The sequence below is a fragment of the Panthera onca genome, chromosome B1 (genome assembly GCF_046562875.1).
Source record: "Panthera onca isolate mPanOnc1 chromosome B1, mPanOnc1 haplotype 2, whole genome shotgun sequence".
In the NCBI taxonomy this organism is placed as follows: Eukaryota; Metazoa; Chordata; class Mammalia; order Carnivora; family Felidae; genus Panthera; species Panthera onca.
The window spans coordinates 103239195-103260756 of NC_138342.1; the positions used below are offsets into that span (position 1 = coordinate 103239195).

Below are 21562 nucleotides of genomic sequence, written 5' to 3' on the forward strand. Positions count from 1 at the left end.
TATTTTTCAAATTGATACTACCTTAGAATATCAGTGTTAAAAAAAATTTAATATACTAAATAGTTTAACTTTTATACACGCACACACATACACACACACACACACACACACACACACAAATGTATTTAGAAAAAATTTTCTGCAGTTAATATGTGGGAGCTTATGATTTAGATGGAAACATTAAACTTACACATTTAAGACAAAGTACATTGGTCTTAACCACATTTATTATCTATTTTTGCATAATAAATGATCCCAAATCTGGAGGCTTTTAACCTCCAACACAGTTTGTGTGGATCAGAAATTCAGCAGCAGTTTGGCTGGTAAAGTCATTTGTGACATTGCAGTCAAGGTGTTGGCTAAGTCTGCAGTCGTCAGAATGCTTGACTAGGTCTGGAAAATCTGCTTCCATCACTTCCCATTCACATGGCAGGCAAGCTGGTGCTTTCGTACCTCCCCACTTGGGCCTGTCCACTGGGCTGCTTCAGTGTTCTCATAACAAGGGAGCCAACTTCCTTCAAAAGGAGTGACCTCGAAGAGAACGTGACTGAAGATGCAATACCTTTTATGGCCTAGCCTCAGAAGTCACAAACCATCACTTCCACAATATCTTGTTGATCATACAGGTCAGCCCTATTCACTGTGGGAGAGAACTACACAAGGGCATGAATGCCAGGAGGCAAGAACCACCGGCAGCTATTTTGGAATCTGGCTATCACACCACATGAATACCTCAAATATACATTAGAATTTCCAAAACAAAAATTAAAATTAAAAAATAAAAAAAAAGGAATATCAGACAATTATTTGAAGATGTTTCGTTTGAGAGATGGAACTTGATACATAAATCCTTTAAAATAGCCAGTAGTCATGATAATCATATTTTTCATATCCCTTTTCAATTGACAGGGAACATCTATGCCCATTTAAGTGCAGGACAAATAATATTATTCCCATTTTATAAATGAGGAAAGCTCAGGTTCACAGAAGTTGAACTGCTTTGCTAGGTTTACAAAATTGATGTATGTTGGGGGTAGAAACCTAAGCCAAAGTTAACTAAGTCTTAGTTAGCTATTATACTCATATGCTGACACAGAATATTTGTTATGTAGGAGGAAAGAGATGGCAGTCCATGTAGGGGAGCATTATAGGTATCTATAAGCTAAAAACAGAAGAACATAGGAAAGCCTGAAAACAACATTTTTCTTCACTTACCACAAAATATTGTTAGTCAACACTCTCTATATCTTCTTAAGTGGACAAAATAATGCTAAATGAAATACTAAGCAAAGCATAAACTTGAAAAATTGAACCAAAATTTGTGACCTAGAGCAAGCAGGAGTAACTGTGGTATTATGTGCATCATTATCTTTATATCCTAATATTAATATATCATTTCTATCAATCTGCTATTTTTATTGCATTCTTGTATGGTTTATGTATAAGGTGCTTCACCTGATGAAACTGTCCTGTAGTTCTAATTTCTCATAGAATTATTGTATGTTTTATGGGAACTATTAAATTCACCTCACATTTGTAAATGTTCTAGCCAAAGGAAAAGGAAGTGGAGGAGTCAAAACAGCCAAACTGTACGCTTGGGTAGCACTTCAGTCATTGCCAGAAGAAATGGTTATTAGTCCCTGCCTATTAGATTTTCTGGAAAAAGCTCTAGAAACTATCCCAATCACACCAATTGAAAGGAATTATACAAGTAAGTATTCTCCTTATACATTTACTTCTCAATCACTTATATTTTAAAAATTCTATTACTTAGAAGAATTTTTAGTGCTATTATATATTATTATATACTCTATTCAGTGATCATGAATTACAGAACTGAAAAAGAACTTGAGAAATCATCTAGTCCTCATTTACAAATAAAGAAATTAGGTCTTGGTGAGGTTATATGATTTTCCCATGGCCACAGCTAGTTAATGACAAAATTAACATCCTTAATTCCTACATTAGATTCTCTCTTGGACTGGAAACTTCTTGAGGGCAAATACTTAATTTTCTCTGAACAGTGTTATAACAGGAATTGGAATTTGGAGAAACAAGCAAGAGGTTTGAATAGGGAAACATTTGTAGAATGATGGGCCACAGAAGCAAGTTTCTGTGTGTTCATATCCCTGATCTCAGTACTAGCATAAGAGAAAAGATCTTTTAGTAAATAGTTTGCCCTTGCCCTAATAATAAAACTAAATATTTTAACAGCTGTCAGTTCACAAGATGAAGATATGGGACATTTTGAAATACCTGATCCTATGGAAGAATCAACAACATCATTAGTATCATCTTCAACATCTGCTTACTCTTCCTTCCCTGTAGATGTTGTGGTTTATGTACGAGTTCAGGTGATATACTTCATTTATTCCTTTTTGTTTTAAAGAAAAATGTTTTTCTTAAGTTTATTTGAATATTTCCAATATTATTTTCCTTAAAGTTTCCTTAATCTTGGTTCATGGACCTTTAGTATATCTATCAGGGCCTAGAGATTGACATATGGGAAGTTTATATACAATTTTATATGTGTATTAACTTTTCTGCTGGGCTATCAAATCTTAGATTTCACACTGTTATGGCAAAAATAAAAATGTTTACATTAAACCTCCTTTTTTACAGCATTTTATTCCTTTTTTTGTTAGGACACCTGTATTTCTTGCCATTATGGTCCTTTTGGGGCAAATATAAAGTGTAATTGAGATATAAGTCACATAATAGTACCTTTGTTAGATTTTTGCTAAGTTATGGAATTTTTATTTAGTATTTTATTATAAAATACAGTCTTATCAGTAGGCCTTTGGGAGTATATATTAGTATCTGATTGAGTCCATTTATTAAAGAGGACTTGAAAACCACTTGTAACCAAACCTCGGGATTTTTTTTTTTTTTTTTTTTTTTTTTTTTAGTTTATTTATTTTGAGAGAGGGAGAGGGCAAGCAAATGGGGAGAGGGGCAGAGAGAAGGAGAGAGAGAATCCCAAGCACATTCTGCACTGTCTGTGCAGAGTCCAGTGTGGGGCTCAAACCCACAAACCCATGAGATCCCGACCTGAGCCGAAACAAAGAGACGGACGCTTAATCGACTGACTCACCCAGGTGCCCCCAAACTTCAGGATTTAGTTAACCTTCGATTAAAACCTGATAATCTCAAGAATAAAAGAAACTGATGGCCATCTGTTCAAACTATTTTCTACAACAGCAATTTGGCCAAATGGGCTTCAGTCTGATCTTCTGGAGTTTTGCATTAGTCTTTTGAAAATATGATGAAAACATGTAACGGGTGACAGCTAGAGAGTTTATACAACTTCTGTTACTACAACAGTTTAAAAATTTTAGTATAAGAGGAATTATTTCCTTTAAAAAACTTAATTATGAACAAGTATAATATGAACACAGACACCTTTAAATGTTTTGAATTACCTAAATGTCTAAATATGTATCACTCAGAGGTACCTCCTCAAATATTTAGATTTTTTTAAATGCCATTTTATTAATACATTTTGGTTAATATATCATGTATCTGTTTGATAAAGGCTAGGACATTAAACACAAAATCCTTTTGTGTTTGGTATATGTGGAATGAAATGGAAATTAAATATAAATTTGGAATCCAGTATGAAATGTTTTAACTTTTCTAGTACCTAGAAACTTTTTTGGTTTTCTGTGCCTTTTAGCCCTCACAGATCAAGTTTAGCTGTTTACCAGTATCAAGAGTAGAATGCATGCTGAAGCTGCCATCCCTGGACTTGGTGTTTTCTTCCAACCGAGGAGAACTAGAGACTTTAGGGACCACATATCCCACAGAGACTTTATCCCCTGGAGGTAATACTACCCAGAGTGGAACAAAGACCTCTTCAAGCAAAACTGGAACACCAGGTATAGAAACACTCTTTATTCCACTGGTGTAAAGCAAATTCTACTTTTTAAACAAACATTTTACTAGTAATTAGTATGTATTTCTAAAAAATAAATTTGGAAAAGGAGAATATTTGAGAATTAGAGTATATACGGAAAAAATACAGAGATCAAAGTTTTTTAGTCTATTTAGTACTAATATATTTAGTATATTTTGGTACAAGTGAATGACAATTGAGTAACATTTTTGATTGGCTTGGAGGTATACACTCCAAGCACTATGAAATAACTGTCATGTTATTATACATCTAAGTACTTCTGAATGTTTTATGTTATGCTCTATTTTTACATTTAAGAGTAATCAGTGTTGCAAATGGAAAGTAAGAGATGTAGTTATCTTGCAAGAATTGATCACAGTGAAATAAAATTGTATGAGGTAGTGTGTATACACACACACACACACACACACACACACACACATTTAATGGTAAATTTTGTTGCCTGACTCAAATGTCCACTTTATGAAAGGTTTTGTTTTTAAGACAGAACCTATGATTTCCTGGTGAGACACTTACTGTTCACTAATATATTAAAGCTGTCATTTCTGCCCTAAAAATCATACATCACATATGCAAATCATAAAGATTTTATTCTTAAGAGACTACAATGAATGCAATGGACACTTATGAATAAGAGAACTATCATTAAAACAATGGTTCATAACCAGGGGTGATTTTGCCCCCAGAGGATATTTGACAATGTCAAAAGACACTGGAGAAATGGCAAAGCATTTGGTTGCTGTGTGAATCTTTGAAAGTTTCACCATAAAATAGGAAAACAAAAGTTAATATTTTAGAAATAACTTTTGCTAATGTGGTTGCCCACTGTCATACTTAGCTCCAAAATATTGCTGCTAGAATTGTGTTGCAGTCAACAAAATATTGGATTGGTAGTGTCCATTTTTGTAAACCTATTTTTTGATTATAAAATTAACTTGTTCATTATAAGAATACAGAAAACAGAAGAGTGCTAAAAATGAAGATAATAATATCCTTTTATAATAAATAACCAGTATTATCACTTCCTACTTACTTTCCAGCATTTTTATAGATAGTCTTCTTCCTAGGAGAAATTTAAATATGAAGTCTTCTGCTATGTATCTTTTAAAAACTTAAAATACAGATTTTCCCAAATTATTAAATATTCATATGTAAATAACTTTAATGATTGCATGATATTCCGTCATTTTGATCACATATTTGAGACTCCCTGGGCTTTTTGTTTTCTATTTTGTAAGTAATATTGAGATGAATATCTTTGTATATAAGTTAACATCCTTAGGATAAATTCTTAAAAGTGTAACTCCTGAAAGAGAGTAGACATTTTTAAAGCTTTTGATATGTTTTTCTCTTCTTAAATATAAAGATTTATATTTTATTTTATTAAAAAAAATTTTTTTAATCTTTATTTTTGAGAGAGAGAGATAGAGTGTGAGCGGGGGAGGAACAGAGAGAGGGAGACACAGAATCTGAAGCAGGCTTCAGGCTCCGAGCTGTCAGCACCAAGCCCAATGCAGGGCTCAAACTCACAAACTGTGAGATCATGACCTGAGCTGAAGTCAGACGCTTAACTGACTGAGCCACCCAGGCGCCCCAAGATTTATATTTTAAACATAAGATTTAAATATATCTTCAATATAAAAGATTTAAATATATCTTAAATATAAGATTTATGCATCCTCACCACAGTGTGTGTAGACACCAAGTTCACTGTATTCTTCCCAACGTTATACTTTAAATTTATTTTTAATCATTGGTTAATGTGATGGACTAAAAATGGGATTTTATTATGTCTTATTACTTTATTGGCTAATGAGGGAGGGGGATAAATATGCCTATGTCCATTTCTCTGTTGGGATATTCACATTTTTTCATAATGACAAAATGTCACAAAGTATTGATACTTAAATTATTATAACAGTATATATGTGCTGTGCTAGGCATATGTAGTGAAAAGAATATGAAATGAGTGACTATTTGTTATGCCCACATTTTGATTCTTGAGAAGGTAAAGAAAAATGAAGTAGCATCCCTCATTTTATCATCATAAAACATGCAGGAAGGAATGATGATGAGAATAAATGTATGAGAAGTATAGGTTATGACAGTATCCATTCTTTCAGAGGGTCTTTGTTGAACTTTACTGGGGTCTGGCTAAGTGCTAGGTTGGATATATGGTAGTGAACCTCACTAGCAGATATGTCCCTGCTAATGTGGAACATAAGTTGAATTTGGAGAAACAGATAATAAGCAGACAAGCATATTTTAAGTGGAAATGGGAAGTCGGCGAGTATCAATTAGCCAAGCAGAGAGCTGGAGTTATGAACACTTTAGGTAGAGAATACAAAATCCATGAGGCAAGAAAGAATTTGGCAAGTTTAAAAAATGAAAACAAAAATACAAGTGTAAGTAGAGTGTGGCAAACAAAAGGTGGACTGGCTTTTGAAAAAGATTTTAAAGAGGTAAGAAACAGCCAGATCTTGTGGGGAAGCCATTGAAGAGTTAAGCAGGAAAGTACATGTGATTCTGATTTATGCCTTTAGAACACTAGAGTGGCTACAGTGTGAGAGCTGATTGGAGGAGAACAAGAGTAGAAGGAAGCAGGGAGAACAGTTGGCCATTTCAGCAGTCCAGAACTGATTATTGCTTAGCCTAGAGTAATAATAGTGAAATAAGGGAGATGGACAGTCTTGATAAATGCTCTCAGACATAGTAATGATATGGTGATAAATTGTATGATAGGGAGTTAGAAGTGGGAAGGATGACAAATAACCCCCAGGTTTCTGGTTGAGCTGTTTGCTTGGAAATGTCACTTATTGGAGATGGGAGACCCTGGAAGAAAAACAGATTGGAGATAAAGATCAAGAGTTCAGTTTCGGACATGATAAGATTTAAATGCCTGTGACACATTCTAGTAGGATGTCAAGTAACCAGTTGCAATATGAATTCAAAGGAGGTCTATATATTTTGGAGAAACACATTTCAGAATTATCAGCAAAATCATATAATGTTCTATTCAGATGCTTTACTCATATTTTGTACATTTAAAGCGTATTTTGAATTAGCGTATCCACCCATGGTAAGTGTTGCCAGTGAGGCTTTCTCAGGGAAAAGAGACCTTTAACTTTCTGCATTTGTGTACCTTACTCTATTTCCACTGCTTGATACTGAAATGTGGACTCTAGTTATATGATTTGGACTTTTTACAGTTCTCCTCCCCCTTTGTTTAGCCTCAACTGTTTTGTACCTCTTCCACTGCCTGCTTCCAGTGGAACAAAGGAGAAAAGTAACAGGAAACCATGGAGTTGGCCAAAACATATGTATAAATGTTTCAAAGATGAACAGACTATTCAACCCTGGTTTATAGAATAAATTAATTGCAAAGTACATCTAAGTCTTTATTTTCATTTCAAGGATTTAAATATATTGATCAGTTAATAATGTTTGAGTATTTCCATTTTAATTTCAAGTCTTGTTTGGTTCATAAGAATGTATTAAGTGACAGGCTTTTAAATTTTTCTGTGGCTTGTAATTTTTGCATTTCTTGTGTTCACTACAGGTTCATCAGGACTAGGCAGCCCTCTTGGCAGAAGTCGACACAGTAGTAGTCAGTCAGATCTAACCAGTTCCAGCAGTAGTTCATCCGGTTTGAGCTTCACTGCATGCATGTCTGATTTTTCCCTTTATGTATTTCATCCATATGGAGCAGGGAAACAAAAAACTGCTGTTTCTGGGCTGACTCCTGGATCAGGAGGACTAGGTATACTTAGAGTGTTTGCATCTTTTTTAATTTAAAGCAACTTTTTTTTTTAATGTTTATTTATTTTTGAGAGAGTGACAGACAGTGAGTGGGGGAGGGGCAGAGAGAGAGGGAGACACAGAATCTGAAGCAGGCTCTAGGCTCTGAGCTGCCAGCACAGAGCCTGACACAGGGCTCGAACCCACAAACCACAAGATCATGACCTGAGCCGAAGTCAGACGCTCAACAGACTGAGCTACCCAGCTGCACCTATAGCACCTTTTCAAGCTTGGATCTTTTCAGAAATCATAACACCTTTAATAATGCATATAAAACAAGATCAGAAAGTTTATTTTTCTTGTTGCTATCTATTCTGGCTCTACATAATAAGTAGAATATAAAATAAATAGTTTAGATGATTATACAAGAATTTTAAAACTCTGAGTATTTCATAAGTGCTATATGCAGCACAATAGTCTTTTGATTTAAAAGGATATTTATGTTATTTAAATTTTTAAATGTTTTGCCAAATCATTATTCGTATAAGAAATTGTATTATACAAACAGTAAATTTTTTAAGTGTGTGCATCACATTTGTCAATTTAAACTGAAACCCTTCTCCTCCTCCCCTTCCTCCTCCTCCTCCTCCTGGTCATTATTTAACCAACTTAAATTTCACTGTCATTTTGAAGTGCAGATTTGGCATGCCTGGATGACTCAGTCAGTTAAGCTTCCAACTTCCTCAGGTCATAATCTCACAGTTGATGGGTTCAAGCCCTGCATCAAGCTCTGTGCTGTGCTGTGACAGCTCATTCTGTCTCCATCTCTGTCTGCCCCTCTCCTCGCACTCTGTCTCTCTCTAAGATAAATAAACATTTATTTATTTATTTATTAAACATGTTTAATTAAAATGAAGATTTATCACTAAAAATGTAAGAGACATTGATATTAGTGAATTTCTCTTGATTTACTTAGATAACAAAAACATATTCTCCATGTCAAGTCTTGCTTTTATTGGAGAAGGGTTGTGAAAATCATCACTATTGTTCATGGGCTTGAAACTATTAAACAACTGTCAAGAATGCTCATTAGATCATTCTTAAACTTTTACCTCACTTCAAATGATTTTAATTGACGGTATATTCCAGTGTATTAGATAATTTCATATAACTAGATAGTTGTACGTATGTATATGTACATGTATATTTGTGTGTGTGTGCTGTGTTTTTTTTATTTTTTAAAGGGAATGTGGATGAAGAACCCACTTCAGTCACTGGTCGAAAAGACTCACTCAGTATAAACCTTGAATTTGTAAAAGTGAGTTTGTCTCGGATAAGGCGTTCAGGAGGTGCCTCATTTTTTGAAAGTCAGTCTGTAAGCAAGTCTGCAAGCAAAATGGACACTACACTAATCAATATATCTGGTACCTAACTTTATAGTTTTTTAATTAAAATACTGTTTTTCAGAATTAAGTAAGGGCCTCCTTTTTTTTTTACAATGTTTAAATATTAAATATATTTAATAATATTAAGGTTTTAGTGATATAGGATTTAAAGGAGAGGAATAACAGTCAAGCCTAATGTACTATCTCAGTCTAAGTAATCAATGTTAGGAATATGATTTCTAGATAAATGCATAGAAATACCACCCAAAGGCCAATATATGCCTAATTATCACTGAAAATCACTTCTTTTCTTCACTTCTCTAACATGAATTGGTAAAATTTCTGACTTATTAGTTTAAATTAATTTTCTGATTGTAAATCCTTAAAACAGTAATGAAGGATGAGGGGTAAATAATTTTTACTTGGTTTCATAAGATCTTAAGTTGTATGCATGTATATTGCTAGCTTTGTCACTAGCTATATACCTATGGGCAAATCACTTGTACGTTTTCTTTATATTGTGATTTGAGTATTTAAAATTAAATGCATATGGAATATTTTGAAGAATTTGGAGTACTACGTTAATGAAAACGTTTAAAGTTAACTGCAGAAATATAGTAAGTATACTTTAACCCAATATTCATTCAACAAACATACATTGAGCCTATATTTAACAGTGAACTTGTGCAAGGCACTCTGCTCAACGATTCAGGGTACGTGCATGAATAGGCAAGGTCTTATAAGTAGAAAAATAAATGACACTGTCATGGGATTAATGCTGTAATGGAGGTTTATATAAAAAGGAGGAAAAAATAGTTTTATTTAAGAGATCAGACAATGCTTCACAAAAGAAATGATATTTGGGCCAGATTTTCAAAATTATGTAGGAAAATTCTTGGCTATAGTCACGTGTTATGTAATGGTACAAAAGCATCAGAAAGTATGCTTTTGGATCATACTTTGGTTCACCGAAGCAAAACACAGGCGTAACTGTACATTTAACTGGTTGTATGGTTGAATGTCCAGGAGGAGAGAGGAATTGGCTAGAGGTAAAGCTGGCAAAATAGACCAGGACTAGATTGTAGGGGGCTCAGATACCAGGCTAAAAGAACAAGGTTCTGATCCTTTGGGCAATGAGAAGCCATTAGAGGTTTTTAAGAAAAAGGTTGACAGCATTGTGTTTAAAGATGACAGTACTGTATTATACATTTAAAAATCTGTGAAGACAGATCTCATTTTAAGTGTTCTTACCACACAAAAAAATTGTATGTGGATTATAAAATAAACATGTTTTCATTAAAAAAAAAAAAGTGGGAAGATGCTTCAGATTGGTGTTTTGAAAAGAGAGTTGACAGTAGCATGAAAAATGGAAAGATGCTTGCAAAGGCTGTTGAAATAGACCAAGCAATAGGGGATAAAGCTCTGAACCGTGACAGTAAAAAAAGAAGAGGGAATGATTTTAAGAGAACTATAAGAGAATCTACATGCTTGAGGACAAACTGTGTAAGGAGCGATAGAGAAGACAGGGATGCCTCAAGCTTTTAGCTTAGGTGACAGAAGGGGCAGTGGACCATCATTAACTTAGAAAGTAAGGAAGTGCCTAATAGGACATTTAGGTGGGAGAGTCTGGTAGACAACTGGCTGATTGGCTGTGTGGATACGGACTTGGGGTGAGACAGAAATATTAGATTTGGGAGACACTGGTGTGTAAATCCTACAGAAGCTATGCAGAGGAACAGAAGAGCACGCAAAGCAGGAGCAACAGAATGCTCAGAGCAGAACCCCAAGAGGTGGCCATCAGAAGAATGCTTTCAGACTGACAAGTCTAAAAGGAAAATAGTAGTTCTTGCCACACACTGTTTAGTTTGCAACTAATTTTGAGGAAATTTGTATCCCCTGCCCATCCTGATTATTCAATTTCCATATTTGAGAAGAGCTCTTTGTTAAAGTTGAAAGCTGTCAATAAGTCTGATCTTTAGAACCTCTCAGAATTTCATGATAAAGTGATAAAAGAATTTCAATTTGCCCTCACTTCAAAAAAGGAAATGGAATAATGTAAGAATGTGCTATTTTAATCATTTGTGCAAGAACAAATATCACTTACTAATCATACCATGTAACTTATTTTGATATTTCATTAATTAGTTGTGTAACATGTCATGTTATGCTTACCATGTGAAAAGACTTTTAAAGTTTTGGAAATCTGTTCTAACAGATTTTATTTATTTCTTCATCAGCTGTCTGCGATATAGGATCTGCCTCCTTTAAATATGATATGCGTCGACTCAGTGAAATTCTGGCATTTCCAAGAGCCTGGTATAGGAGAAGTATTGCAAGACGCTTATTCCTTGGAGACCAAACTATAAATTTGCCAAGTAAGCTTGTTATGTAACTGTAATTATACTTAGGTTGCTTTTAATTATGATTACAATAATAACAAGAACCTCGGATTGATAACCCAAGTTTTGTTAAGTTGTACAACAACTTGTTAAGTTGCACCATGCAATTCATTCACCCACTGAATAAATGTCTAATGAGCGCCTCTAATGTGCTAACTAACCATTGGGGATACATTAGTACTGGAGATCACAAAAAGCTTGCCCTTTCAGAGATTACATTCAGCTGACTTATATTCTGCAATTATTCTGTAATCTTTGTAAAATCTAGAAATGCAGAAATACATTTAACCATCCAAGTTAATCTGGTTAGTTAAGCATGAAAAACAAAATGTTGGGGACATGTTACCATATTGCCTGCATTTTTTCTCTAGGACTTACATATTGTTGTACTAGTATAGTGTGTAAGTGAAAGGTAGAGTTGGCATGATACAGTAGAAAATATTAGAAATCCAGGTCTGAGTCTATTCCCTCATCTATAAAATGGACCTGTCTTGCCCTTTTCATGAGTTTCTGTAAGAATTAAATAATAACTTGCTGGAAGGTATTTTGCAAACCATAAATTACTGTACAGTTACCAAATAAAGAACTAGAAGGCATATATAATTATAAATGGTGGAGTGGTGAAATTTATTATTTTATAAGATGGAGACTCTACCCTGGTTAATTCTATATCTGTTTTCCACTTTTCTAATAGCATCTGGCCCAGGGACACCTGATTCCATTGAAGGGGTAAGCCAACATCTTTCCCCAGAATCATCAAGAAAAGCTTACTGCAGGACTTGGGAGCAGCCTAGTCAGTCAGCCTCCTTCACCCACATGCCTCAGTCACCTAACGTATTCAATGAACATATGACAAACAGCACCATGTCACCAGGGACAGCAGCACAGAGCCTAAAGTCCCCAGCTTCCATAAGATCAAGGAGCGTGTCTGATTCTTCAGTTCCCCGAAGAGGTAACACTGCTCTCTTTGTTATCAGTATCCCCACCCAATGCCCCCAATATAAAAATCTTAATTCATTACTCTCAGATTTTTGCCTCAACTGTAGAAAAATACACTCTTGCAGACTTTTATGGAAGATGATTGTGGTTGGGGGGCGGGGGGTGGAATACCCAAACAAAACAACAAACACTTCAAAGTATTTGCCAGCAGAAGAGGTAGGTGGATGGCTAGTAGTTTTGAGAGAGGAATGAGCATATTGTTAGTTTGCTCCACATTGTACCCTTATTCTTAGAAGTAAAACCAACTGGGGCACCTGGGTGGCTCAGTCTGTTAAAGCATCCAACTTTGGCTCAAGTCTTGATCTTGCAGTTTGTGAATACGATCCCTGCACTGATAGCGCAGATCCTGCTTAAGACTCTCACTCTTCCTCTCTCTCTGCCCCTCCTCTACTTGGATGTGCACACTCTCTCTCTAAATAAATAAGTAAACTAAAAAAAAAAAAAAAAGTAATACCAACCTACAGTGTTGTTAAAGATGTCTGATATTGAAAATGTTAATCTTTGGTATTTATTCATTCAGTCATTCTTTTTATTCAGCCACTGTTTCTTGAACTCTTTTATATGTTCAGCACTGTTTATGTCTTAACATATAAAAGTGATGTAGTTCATGTCACAAGCTTAGAGTATGATGAGTAAATGAAGGATTCAAGATACACACTGAGCCCACAGGAACCCAGAAGACAGGTGCCTCAGCAGGTGTCTGCATTTCAGAATAGTCCCTGCCTTCAGGTCCTCTATTTGGCAGCAGCACCTTCTGATTTTCTCCTTTGTTAAGCAAATCTGAGGGTGATGATCTGTGCTGCTGTATCCCACGCACATCAGAATTTCCTCATAGAAAATGGAGATCATACGGAACTTTATGAGCTTTCAAGAAGTAAGACTATCAGCTCTTACTGAACACTCATTCAGTAAATGGTAGCTAGTATTTTAGAGGCATTGTGACAGATATTAAATGTTAGGTTTTAATTCAGAATACCATATTTTTATTTTGGGGATTATAGTGATAAGAGTGATAATTTTTAATTGTCCATGCATCTATGTGAATGAATATGCTTTTGATTTTTCTATTTTTAGATTCACTTTCAAAAACATCAACTCCTTTTAACAAATCAAACAAAGCAGCAAGCCAACAAGGGACCCCATGGGAAACATTGGTCGTGTTTGCCATCAACTTGAAGCAATTAAATGTTCAAATGAATATGAGTAATGTAATGGGAAATACAACGTAAGCTATTCAGATAAAAGGAAAATTAATCATTAGTTGTAATTTTTCTTATATTGTAGTAAAGCAATTTAAAACCTTTTTAATACTGAAATGTTTGAGATAGTAAAGTCAGTAGAAAAAAGATGTAAATTGCTTTATCCTGAAAGTGGCCTTATCAAAGATACGTAATCTAAAACAACATGGAATATGTATTCTAAAAAGAGAAAATTATAGTGTAATTTGCTAGGTAAAAAAGCTTTATCATCAATATTAATATTCAAACATTTACCACAATTTTTATAAGAAATGTATTGTTTTGTCAAACTTTTTAAAATCCTCTAACTCCTGTTTTAATTCATGACACTGAAAGCTTAATACCCTTTTTCTTTTTTTCAGGTGGACAACTAGTGGTTTGAAGAGTCAGGGCCGTCTGTCAGTAGGAAGTAATCGAGATCGAGAGATAAGCATGTCTGTTGGTCTGGGAAGATCACAGTTAGATTCTAAAGGAGGAGTAGTGGGAGGGACCATAGATGTCAATGCTTTGGAGATGGTTGGTATGTTGAAATTTTACAACTGAAAACAAGTTTTTTAAAATTGATTTTGGTATTTCCCAGTAGGCATTTCTGTGAAAAGTAATTATTGTTTCTATTTTAGCTCATATTTCTGAACATCCAAATCAGCAACCCAGTCACAAAATTCAGATTACTATGGGTTCTACAGAAGCTCGTGTTGATTACATGGGCTCAAGTATCCTCATGGGTATCTTCAGTAATGCTGATCTCAAGCTTCAGGATGAATGGAAAGTAAATCTGTATAATACACTGGATTCAAGCATGACTGATAAGAGGTATTTAGTAAAATGTTACTTTTTGAACACTTTATAGGACTGCTCCTAACATGTTTTCTCTCATCCAGTTAGAAAACACAAACAATTCACTTTTCTTGTAAAATGATTTTCTATTATGCAACAATATGAATGAAAAAGCTGGGTGGGTGAAGAAGGGAATTTGGTTTTTGTTTTGTTTGTTGTTTTTTTTTTTTCAACGTTTTTTTTTTTTTGTTTTTTTTTTTTTTTTTTTATTTTTGGGACAGAGAGAGACAGAGCATGAACGGGGGAGGGGCAGAGAGAGAGGGAGACACAGAATCGGAAACAGGCTCCAGGCTCCGAGCCATCAGCCCAGAGCCTGACGCGGGGCTCGAACTCACGGACCGCGAGATCGTGACCTGGCTGAAGTCGGACGCTCAACCGACTGCGCCACCCAGGCGCCCCGTTTGTTGTTTTTTTAGCTGTTTTGTATAAGATATATGATACTCTGTTTTATGCTTTAGTGAAATATTTGTCCATGGAGATCTGAAGTGGGATATTTTCCAAGTAATGATATCAAGATCAACTACACCGGACCTGATAAAAATAGGAATGAAGCTCCAGGAATTTTTCACACAACAGTTTGACACCAGCAAACGAGCTCTGTCTACCTGGGGACCTGTTCCATATCTTCCACCTAAGACAATGACAAATAACTTAGAGAAAAGTTCACAAGAACAATGTAAGAATTAGAACTAAGCCTTTATATATGCTTTATCTTTCACTAAAAGTTGTGTTACAATTTTAATTTAATATATATACTACCTATATTATCATACTTACAAAGTGGTTCATATGCTTTTTATTCTATTCACTCAGCAAAGTACCTGATTTCCTGCCCATCAATGGAATTAAAGTCCATCATTTGGGAAGTCATCATTTATTATCTCCTCCCCCCTGCCAAACTCACCCATAACCATACCCACTCCATGCTCCTGAATACTAACTATGACAATACTATGTTCTGGTTTAGAGCTTGGGCTGTGTAATCAGAATGTCTAAGTTTGGATTTATTAGATGTGTCATATTAGGCAGATATTCACTCAGTAATTCAATCAGCAAATCAGCTATGTTCTTAAGCACGGTTTTAGGCATAGGAGATCTACTAGTAGACAAAGTTCCTACCCACATAAAACTTTGTTCTAATGGGAGAGATAGACCATAGTTAATTTACTAACTTGGTAATTTCAGGTAGAAAGACATGCTGAAAAAGCAGGGAAAAGAGATAAAGAATTCTAGTGTGTGAGGCTAGCTAGTGTAGAAAGGGGGTTCAGAGAAGCCTTTTCTGAAGTGAAAGATCTAGACTAGAAAGATCTCTTCTGGGAAAGAGAGTTGTACGCATAGGGGCCTACTGAAGAGTGCAAAGCTCCTACAGAAGAAAGTTGGCTTATTTGAGGATGATTAAGGTGGCTACTTTGTTGGAACAAAGTGAGCAAGCAGGAGAATGTTGGACATGAATGGCCACATTCATAAGATTTTTAATATGATGGATAGCTCCATTGGAAAGTTCTGACAGATTTGATATTTGATTTACTTTTTCTTAAACTTTTTTTAAAAGGATATTTTATTTATTTGAAAGAGTGAGAAAATGAGATTCCCAGGTAGGCTCTGGGCTGTGGATAAGGGGCTCGATCTCACAAACTGTGAGATCATGACCTAAGGCGAAACCAAGAAAGAGTTGGATGCTCAACTAACCCCTTAAAATACTCCTTTTTAGAGCACCCCTTAAAATACTCCTTTTTAGAGAATCATTCTGGCTGCTGTGTAGAGAATAGACTATAGGTGGTTAAGAGTGGAAGTAGGGACCATCGCAGTAATTACCATTACCATTATTGGACACATAGTAAGGAGACCATTGGAAGAGTTCAGGCAACAAATGATGGTGGCTTTAACTAGAGAGAGGTAAAAGTGGTGAAAAGTAGTCAGAATCAGGATAATTTTAAATAATATTTTAGGGGCGCCTGGGTGGCTCACTTGGTTGAGCATCTGACTCTTGGTTTTGGCTCAGAGCATGATCTTACCGTTTGTGAAATTAAACCCTATGTAAGGCTCTGCACTGAGAGCATGGAACCTGCTTGGGATTCTCTCTCTCCCTATCCCCCACTCAAGCATGTGCACTTTTTCTCTCTCTCAAAATAAACTTAAAATATAATTTTTTATAATCACAGAAGCAGTACATATGCACTGGAAAAGCCTGGAAAATAAATACAAGCAAAAAATAGAAACCTCACATTCCATCCAAAAATCAACACTCTGAACAGTTTATATGCTTTCAGATAATTTTCTATGAACCTATATACACATGTACTTTTTACCAAAATATTGTTCATACTGTTTCGTAACCTTTTCTAATGAACAATATCCAGTTTTCATTTTGCTAATTATCTTCTCTAGCCTTCTGAGGGCTATATATGTATACTGGTTTGGACAAATCAGTTGTAATATCGGTGTGTGTATGTATGTATGTATGTATGTGTGTATGTATACACATACACACACACATATATATAAAATTCAAGATCCCAATTTAAATCTGGTTATGTTCCTTTACTCTCTTTTAAATCAGCATAGTCCTTTTTTTTATGACCTGACTTGTTGAAGAGACTTGGCCAATTTTCCTACAGAATATCCTTCTAGATTTTTTTTTTCAGTTGTTTCCTTGTGGTTTCATTTATCTTGTTCCTCTCGTTTCTGTATTTCCTTTAAACTAGAATTGGTGTCAGGTACATTACAAATTAGAGAGATGTTCCCCAAAATGCCTGGCCTGGATTCTTCAAAAAAGTCCTTGTCATGGAAAACAACCCAGGCATAGGGAATTGTTTTAAAGGAAACTAAAGACACATACCAACTAAATACAATGTATGATCCTTGGTTGGATCTGGAATGAGAGTTGTGGAAAACAATCAAAAAGGACATTATTGGGATAAGTCAGAAATATAACTAGTGCTTCTCAAACTTTAATGTGCATCTGAAACACCTGGAGATCTCATTAAAGTGAAGATTCTGATACATTAGGAACAAGGTGGACTTAAGAGTCTCCATTTCTAGGGGGTGCCTGGGTGGTTCAGTCGGTTAAGCATCCAACTTAGGCTCAGGTCATGATCTCGCGGTCCGTGAGTTCGGGCTCTGTGCTGACAGCTCAGAGCCTGGAGCCTGTTTCAGATTCTGTGTCTCCCTCTCTCTCTGACCCTCCCCCCGTTCATGCTCTGTCTCTCTCTGTCTCAAAAATAAATAAACGGTAAAAAAAAAATTTTTTTTTAAATAAAAAAAAAAAAAAGTCTGTTTCTAATAAGCTGCCACATGATGCTGATGCTGCTGGTCCTGAGGCCACTTGAGTAGCAAGTGTATAAGAGAATTTTAAAAAATCAGGAGATCTGCATTTGATTTCTAGGTCTTCTAGTCACTTGTTCACTAAACCCCTCTTCTTCATTGAAAAGAATATAGATGAAATACCTAATTTACAGAATTATTGTGAGAATTGTATAAAATTTCATGCAAGTACTTTGTAAATCATGAATCATTATAGAAATGTTAGTTGTAATTATTATTAGCAAGTTACTACTTTTCTTAATTCTATCCTTCCTTATGAGCATCTTTTCCCAGACTATATTTTTATCAGCTTCTGCTTAATGTTAGCCAGGTGTTGGATTGTTTTCATCCCTTACCTGCATCACTTCAGCTGTAGAAAATAGCCACCTGCTGCCTTTCCACCTGCCATTCAGGATGTTTGAGAGGCACTTGAGGATAAGTGGTTTTTGGTTTTCTTGCAGTGCTTGATGCAGCTCATCATCGACATTGGCCTGGAGTATTGAAGGTGGTATCGGGATGCCACATATCCTTATTTCAGATTCCATTACCAGAAAATGGAATGCAGTTTGGAGGATCAATGAGCTTACATGGAAATCATATGACACTAGCTTGTTTTCATGGTCCAAATTTCCGTTCAAAATCCTGGGCCCTTTTTCACTTAGAAGAACCAAATATTGCTTTTTGGACTGAAGCTCAGAAAATCTGGGAAGATGGTAAATGGACACATTTGTAACTTTTACCTTTTCTTATGATTAACTTTTACCTTTCTGATATGAATATAAACGACAGAATAATTTTGCTTTCTTGTATCTTTTGTATGTTTTTCTTATATTACTGAAGTCCAACCCTGTTTGTTCTCATGTACTTGACATGTCAAGGAGTTCATTGCCAATGTGTCAATATAGTCTGGGACATGCTTAAGCACTTACTTCTGAACTTGCCATCTTATTCTGTTTCTTAAGCAATTAAAGTTTCTGCACTGTGTCTGGCCACAGTCATAATAAGTTATTGTAAATTTTTCTTATAAAAACATGATAAAAGACACATGGTGGTAGTTTAAGGAAACTGTCAGTCAAAACTATTATAAAACTTTTATGGGTAAGGCTATGCTTTTACCTCTATTTACAGTGATAAACCTCCTTCCTTTTAGCTTTAATTTCCTAATCTGTGGTTTCTTAATAATAAAGAAAAAATGGTTGATGCTCATCATCTTACTGGGGACAAATCAAGTTATAACTAAAAGAAAGAAAACCTATTTGTGATTTTTTTTTCTCACTTACTCTTGAGTTTTACACTCTTTCTTACTTATGTATGAGTTAGCTAAGTCTATTGCTCTAAAGCCACAACTATTTTCTTGCATCTAAATATAGCTTGTTAACATTAAGAAACCTTTTTTTTCTTCTAGGGTCTAGTGATCATTCTACATATATTGTACAAACGCTAGATTTTCATCTGGGCCATAACACCATGGTTACCAAACCATGTGGTGCTTTGGAAAGTCCTATGGCAACAATAACTAAGATAACAAGGCGTCGCCATGAGAATCCACCCCATGGAGTAGCAAGTGTGAAAGAATGGTTCAATTATGTTACAGCCACAAGAAATGAAGGTTAAAAGTTTATTTCTTTAAAGAGATTTGTTTTCTCTATTTGGAGCCCTGTTACCTGTGTTTAGAATTTAATTAGAGGGAGAATTTTCATTTATTTTAAATCAGTTTCATTTTATTCCTGATGACATAAGTACTAATGTTGTACATGATTCACCACCCTGGTTGTGCAACATCTCAAAAACTAGACACTATTTTAGATGTAAGAAAACATTCAAAAATAAAGTTGGTTTAAATAAATGAAGTTTATTATAGTTAAAATATTTTTGTAGTGATGCTAAATATCAGAGGTTTGGTAAAGTTATTACACAACTAAGTAATACAATGCCACAAACTTAAGGTTTGGGATGGTTGGTATAAAATGAAGCTAAATAATAATATTCCTATGAAATAAGTTTAAAAAGAGCACTTTTGGTGAATTTTTCCATTTGATTAGAATCACCAATCTTGTGATAATGTGGTCAGGAAAATTCTTATTTTGTGGTTGTTTTTGTGTTCAAGTTTATAGTACTGGCTTTTACCAATCATGTCATCTGTCCTGGAAAGGTGACTAGATTCAGACCCGTGAAGACTTGAATGTTGTACAGAAATAACCATCTTTCAAAACTGTAAAGATGACTTAAGTCCCATTGAAAAAGTTACTATGGAATAGGTCATCCCAGGGGTTAGAGACTGTTGAAAATAATCTGAGAAGAAAAGGATAAGGAAGTAAATTAGAAGATTATGTATGTATTGACTATTCTGTATGGACTATTCTATCTTCCAATAGAATTTTTGGAGGAGGGAGTTCTTTTTGGCTGGTATACCATGTTGGGGCTATTAGCAAACTTCACTGCTACCTATATACCTAAAAAATTATTAACTTTTATAAGAAAACCATAGCACATATGTTGGAGAAAATCAGAACTTCTACCTGATTTCAAAGTCAGGAACATATTTAATTGCAAATTCTCTTAAGAGTAAAGTATTCACAATATGAATGAAACTCATATGTGGAATTTAAGAAACAAAACAGAAGAACATAGGGAAAGGGAAGGAAAAATAAGATTAAAAACAGAGAATGGGGGGCAAACCATAAGAGATTCTTAAATACAGAGAACAAACTGAGTGTTGCTGAAGGGGAGGTGGGTGGGTGATGGGCATTAAGGAGGGCGCTTGTTGCGATGCACACTGGGTGTTTTATGTAAGTGATGAATCACTGGGTTCTACTCCTGAAACCGGTACTACACTGTATGTTAACTAACTTGAATTTAAATAAATAATGTACTCTTAAAAAAAAGAGTAAGGTATTCAATCTATGGAGAATTCTGAGCTTAATTAAACTCTTAAATTTAAACATGAATTTAGTTAAAAATAATATTCATTTTAATGTTTGAGAAATAAAAACAAAATATATTAGACTTATCCAAAGTCATGTTATAAAGCTTTAGTCATGAGAACAGTGATAGAATCACTATATATATATATATATATATATATATATATATACACACATACACTATATATGTGTATGTGTATATATATACATATGCAAATAAAACTGTACATATATAAACATATTACTATATTTGTAAATATAAACAAATAGATAATAAATATATTTAAATAGATAAATATATTTAAATAGACCAAAGCTTTATATGGCTCTATTTTTAAAAATGTGAATCATTATTTTCCAGTTTCTAAAATGATAAAAATTCTGTGAAAATTATATGCTTATCAATGTCTACTGGTTTAATTTGATTCCTTTTGTCTTTATTATTATCCACGTAGAGCTAAACTTGCTTCGTAATGTTGATGCTAATAATACTGAGAATAGTACTACAGTGAAGAATTCTAGTTTGTTGAGTGGATTCAGAGGAGGTTCTAGCTACAATCATGAAACAGAGACTATCTTTGCTTTACCAAGGATGCAGCTTGAATTTAAATCCATTCATGTTCAAGAGCCACAAGAACCTTCATTACAGGGTATGTAGAAAAATAGTTTCTAAAGTTACTAAGAAAATTCTAAAGGAACTTCAGATTACTGTGTTCACACAGGTTGTGTAATAATATAGTGTAATGAAATTGATTTGCTTAGTCAAATTTTCTTATCAGCTATATGACTTCTGGAAAATGATTTAATCCATTTGTACCTCTTT

General features: G+C 34.7%; 1 protein-coding gene across 3 annotated transcripts in view; it reads left to right on the forward strand.

Annotated features, from left to right (window-relative positions):
• Positions 1 to 21562, forward strand: part of BLTP1 (bridge-like lipid transfer protein family member 1) — a 213980-nt gene that overhangs the window by 185414 nt on the left and 7004 nt on the right. For all 3 annotated transcript variants that reach the window (XM_078445786.2, XM_078445781.2, XM_078445787.2), the window contains 14 exons: positions 1550 to 1711; positions 2215 to 2354; positions 3677 to 3878; positions 7476 to 7676; positions 8899 to 9078; positions 11277 to 11414; positions 12133 to 12390; positions 13512 to 13662; positions 14038 to 14195; positions 14296 to 14488; positions 14971 to 15188; positions 18277 to 18528; positions 19221 to 19424; positions 21195 to 21389. In XM_078445786.2, the coding sequence (XP_078301912.1) occupies positions 1550 to 1711; positions 2215 to 2354; positions 3677 to 3878; positions 7476 to 7676; positions 8899 to 9078; positions 11277 to 11414; positions 12133 to 12390; positions 13512 to 13662; positions 14038 to 14195; positions 14296 to 14488; positions 14971 to 15188; positions 18277 to 18528; positions 19221 to 19424; positions 21195 to 21389 (2652 nt within the window). The remainder of the gene's footprint in view (positions 1 to 1549; positions 1712 to 2214; positions 2355 to 3676; positions 3879 to 7475; positions 7677 to 8898; positions 9079 to 11276; positions 11415 to 12132; positions 12391 to 13511; positions 13663 to 14037; positions 14196 to 14295; positions 14489 to 14970; positions 15189 to 18276; positions 18529 to 19220; positions 19425 to 21194; positions 21390 to 21562) is intronic.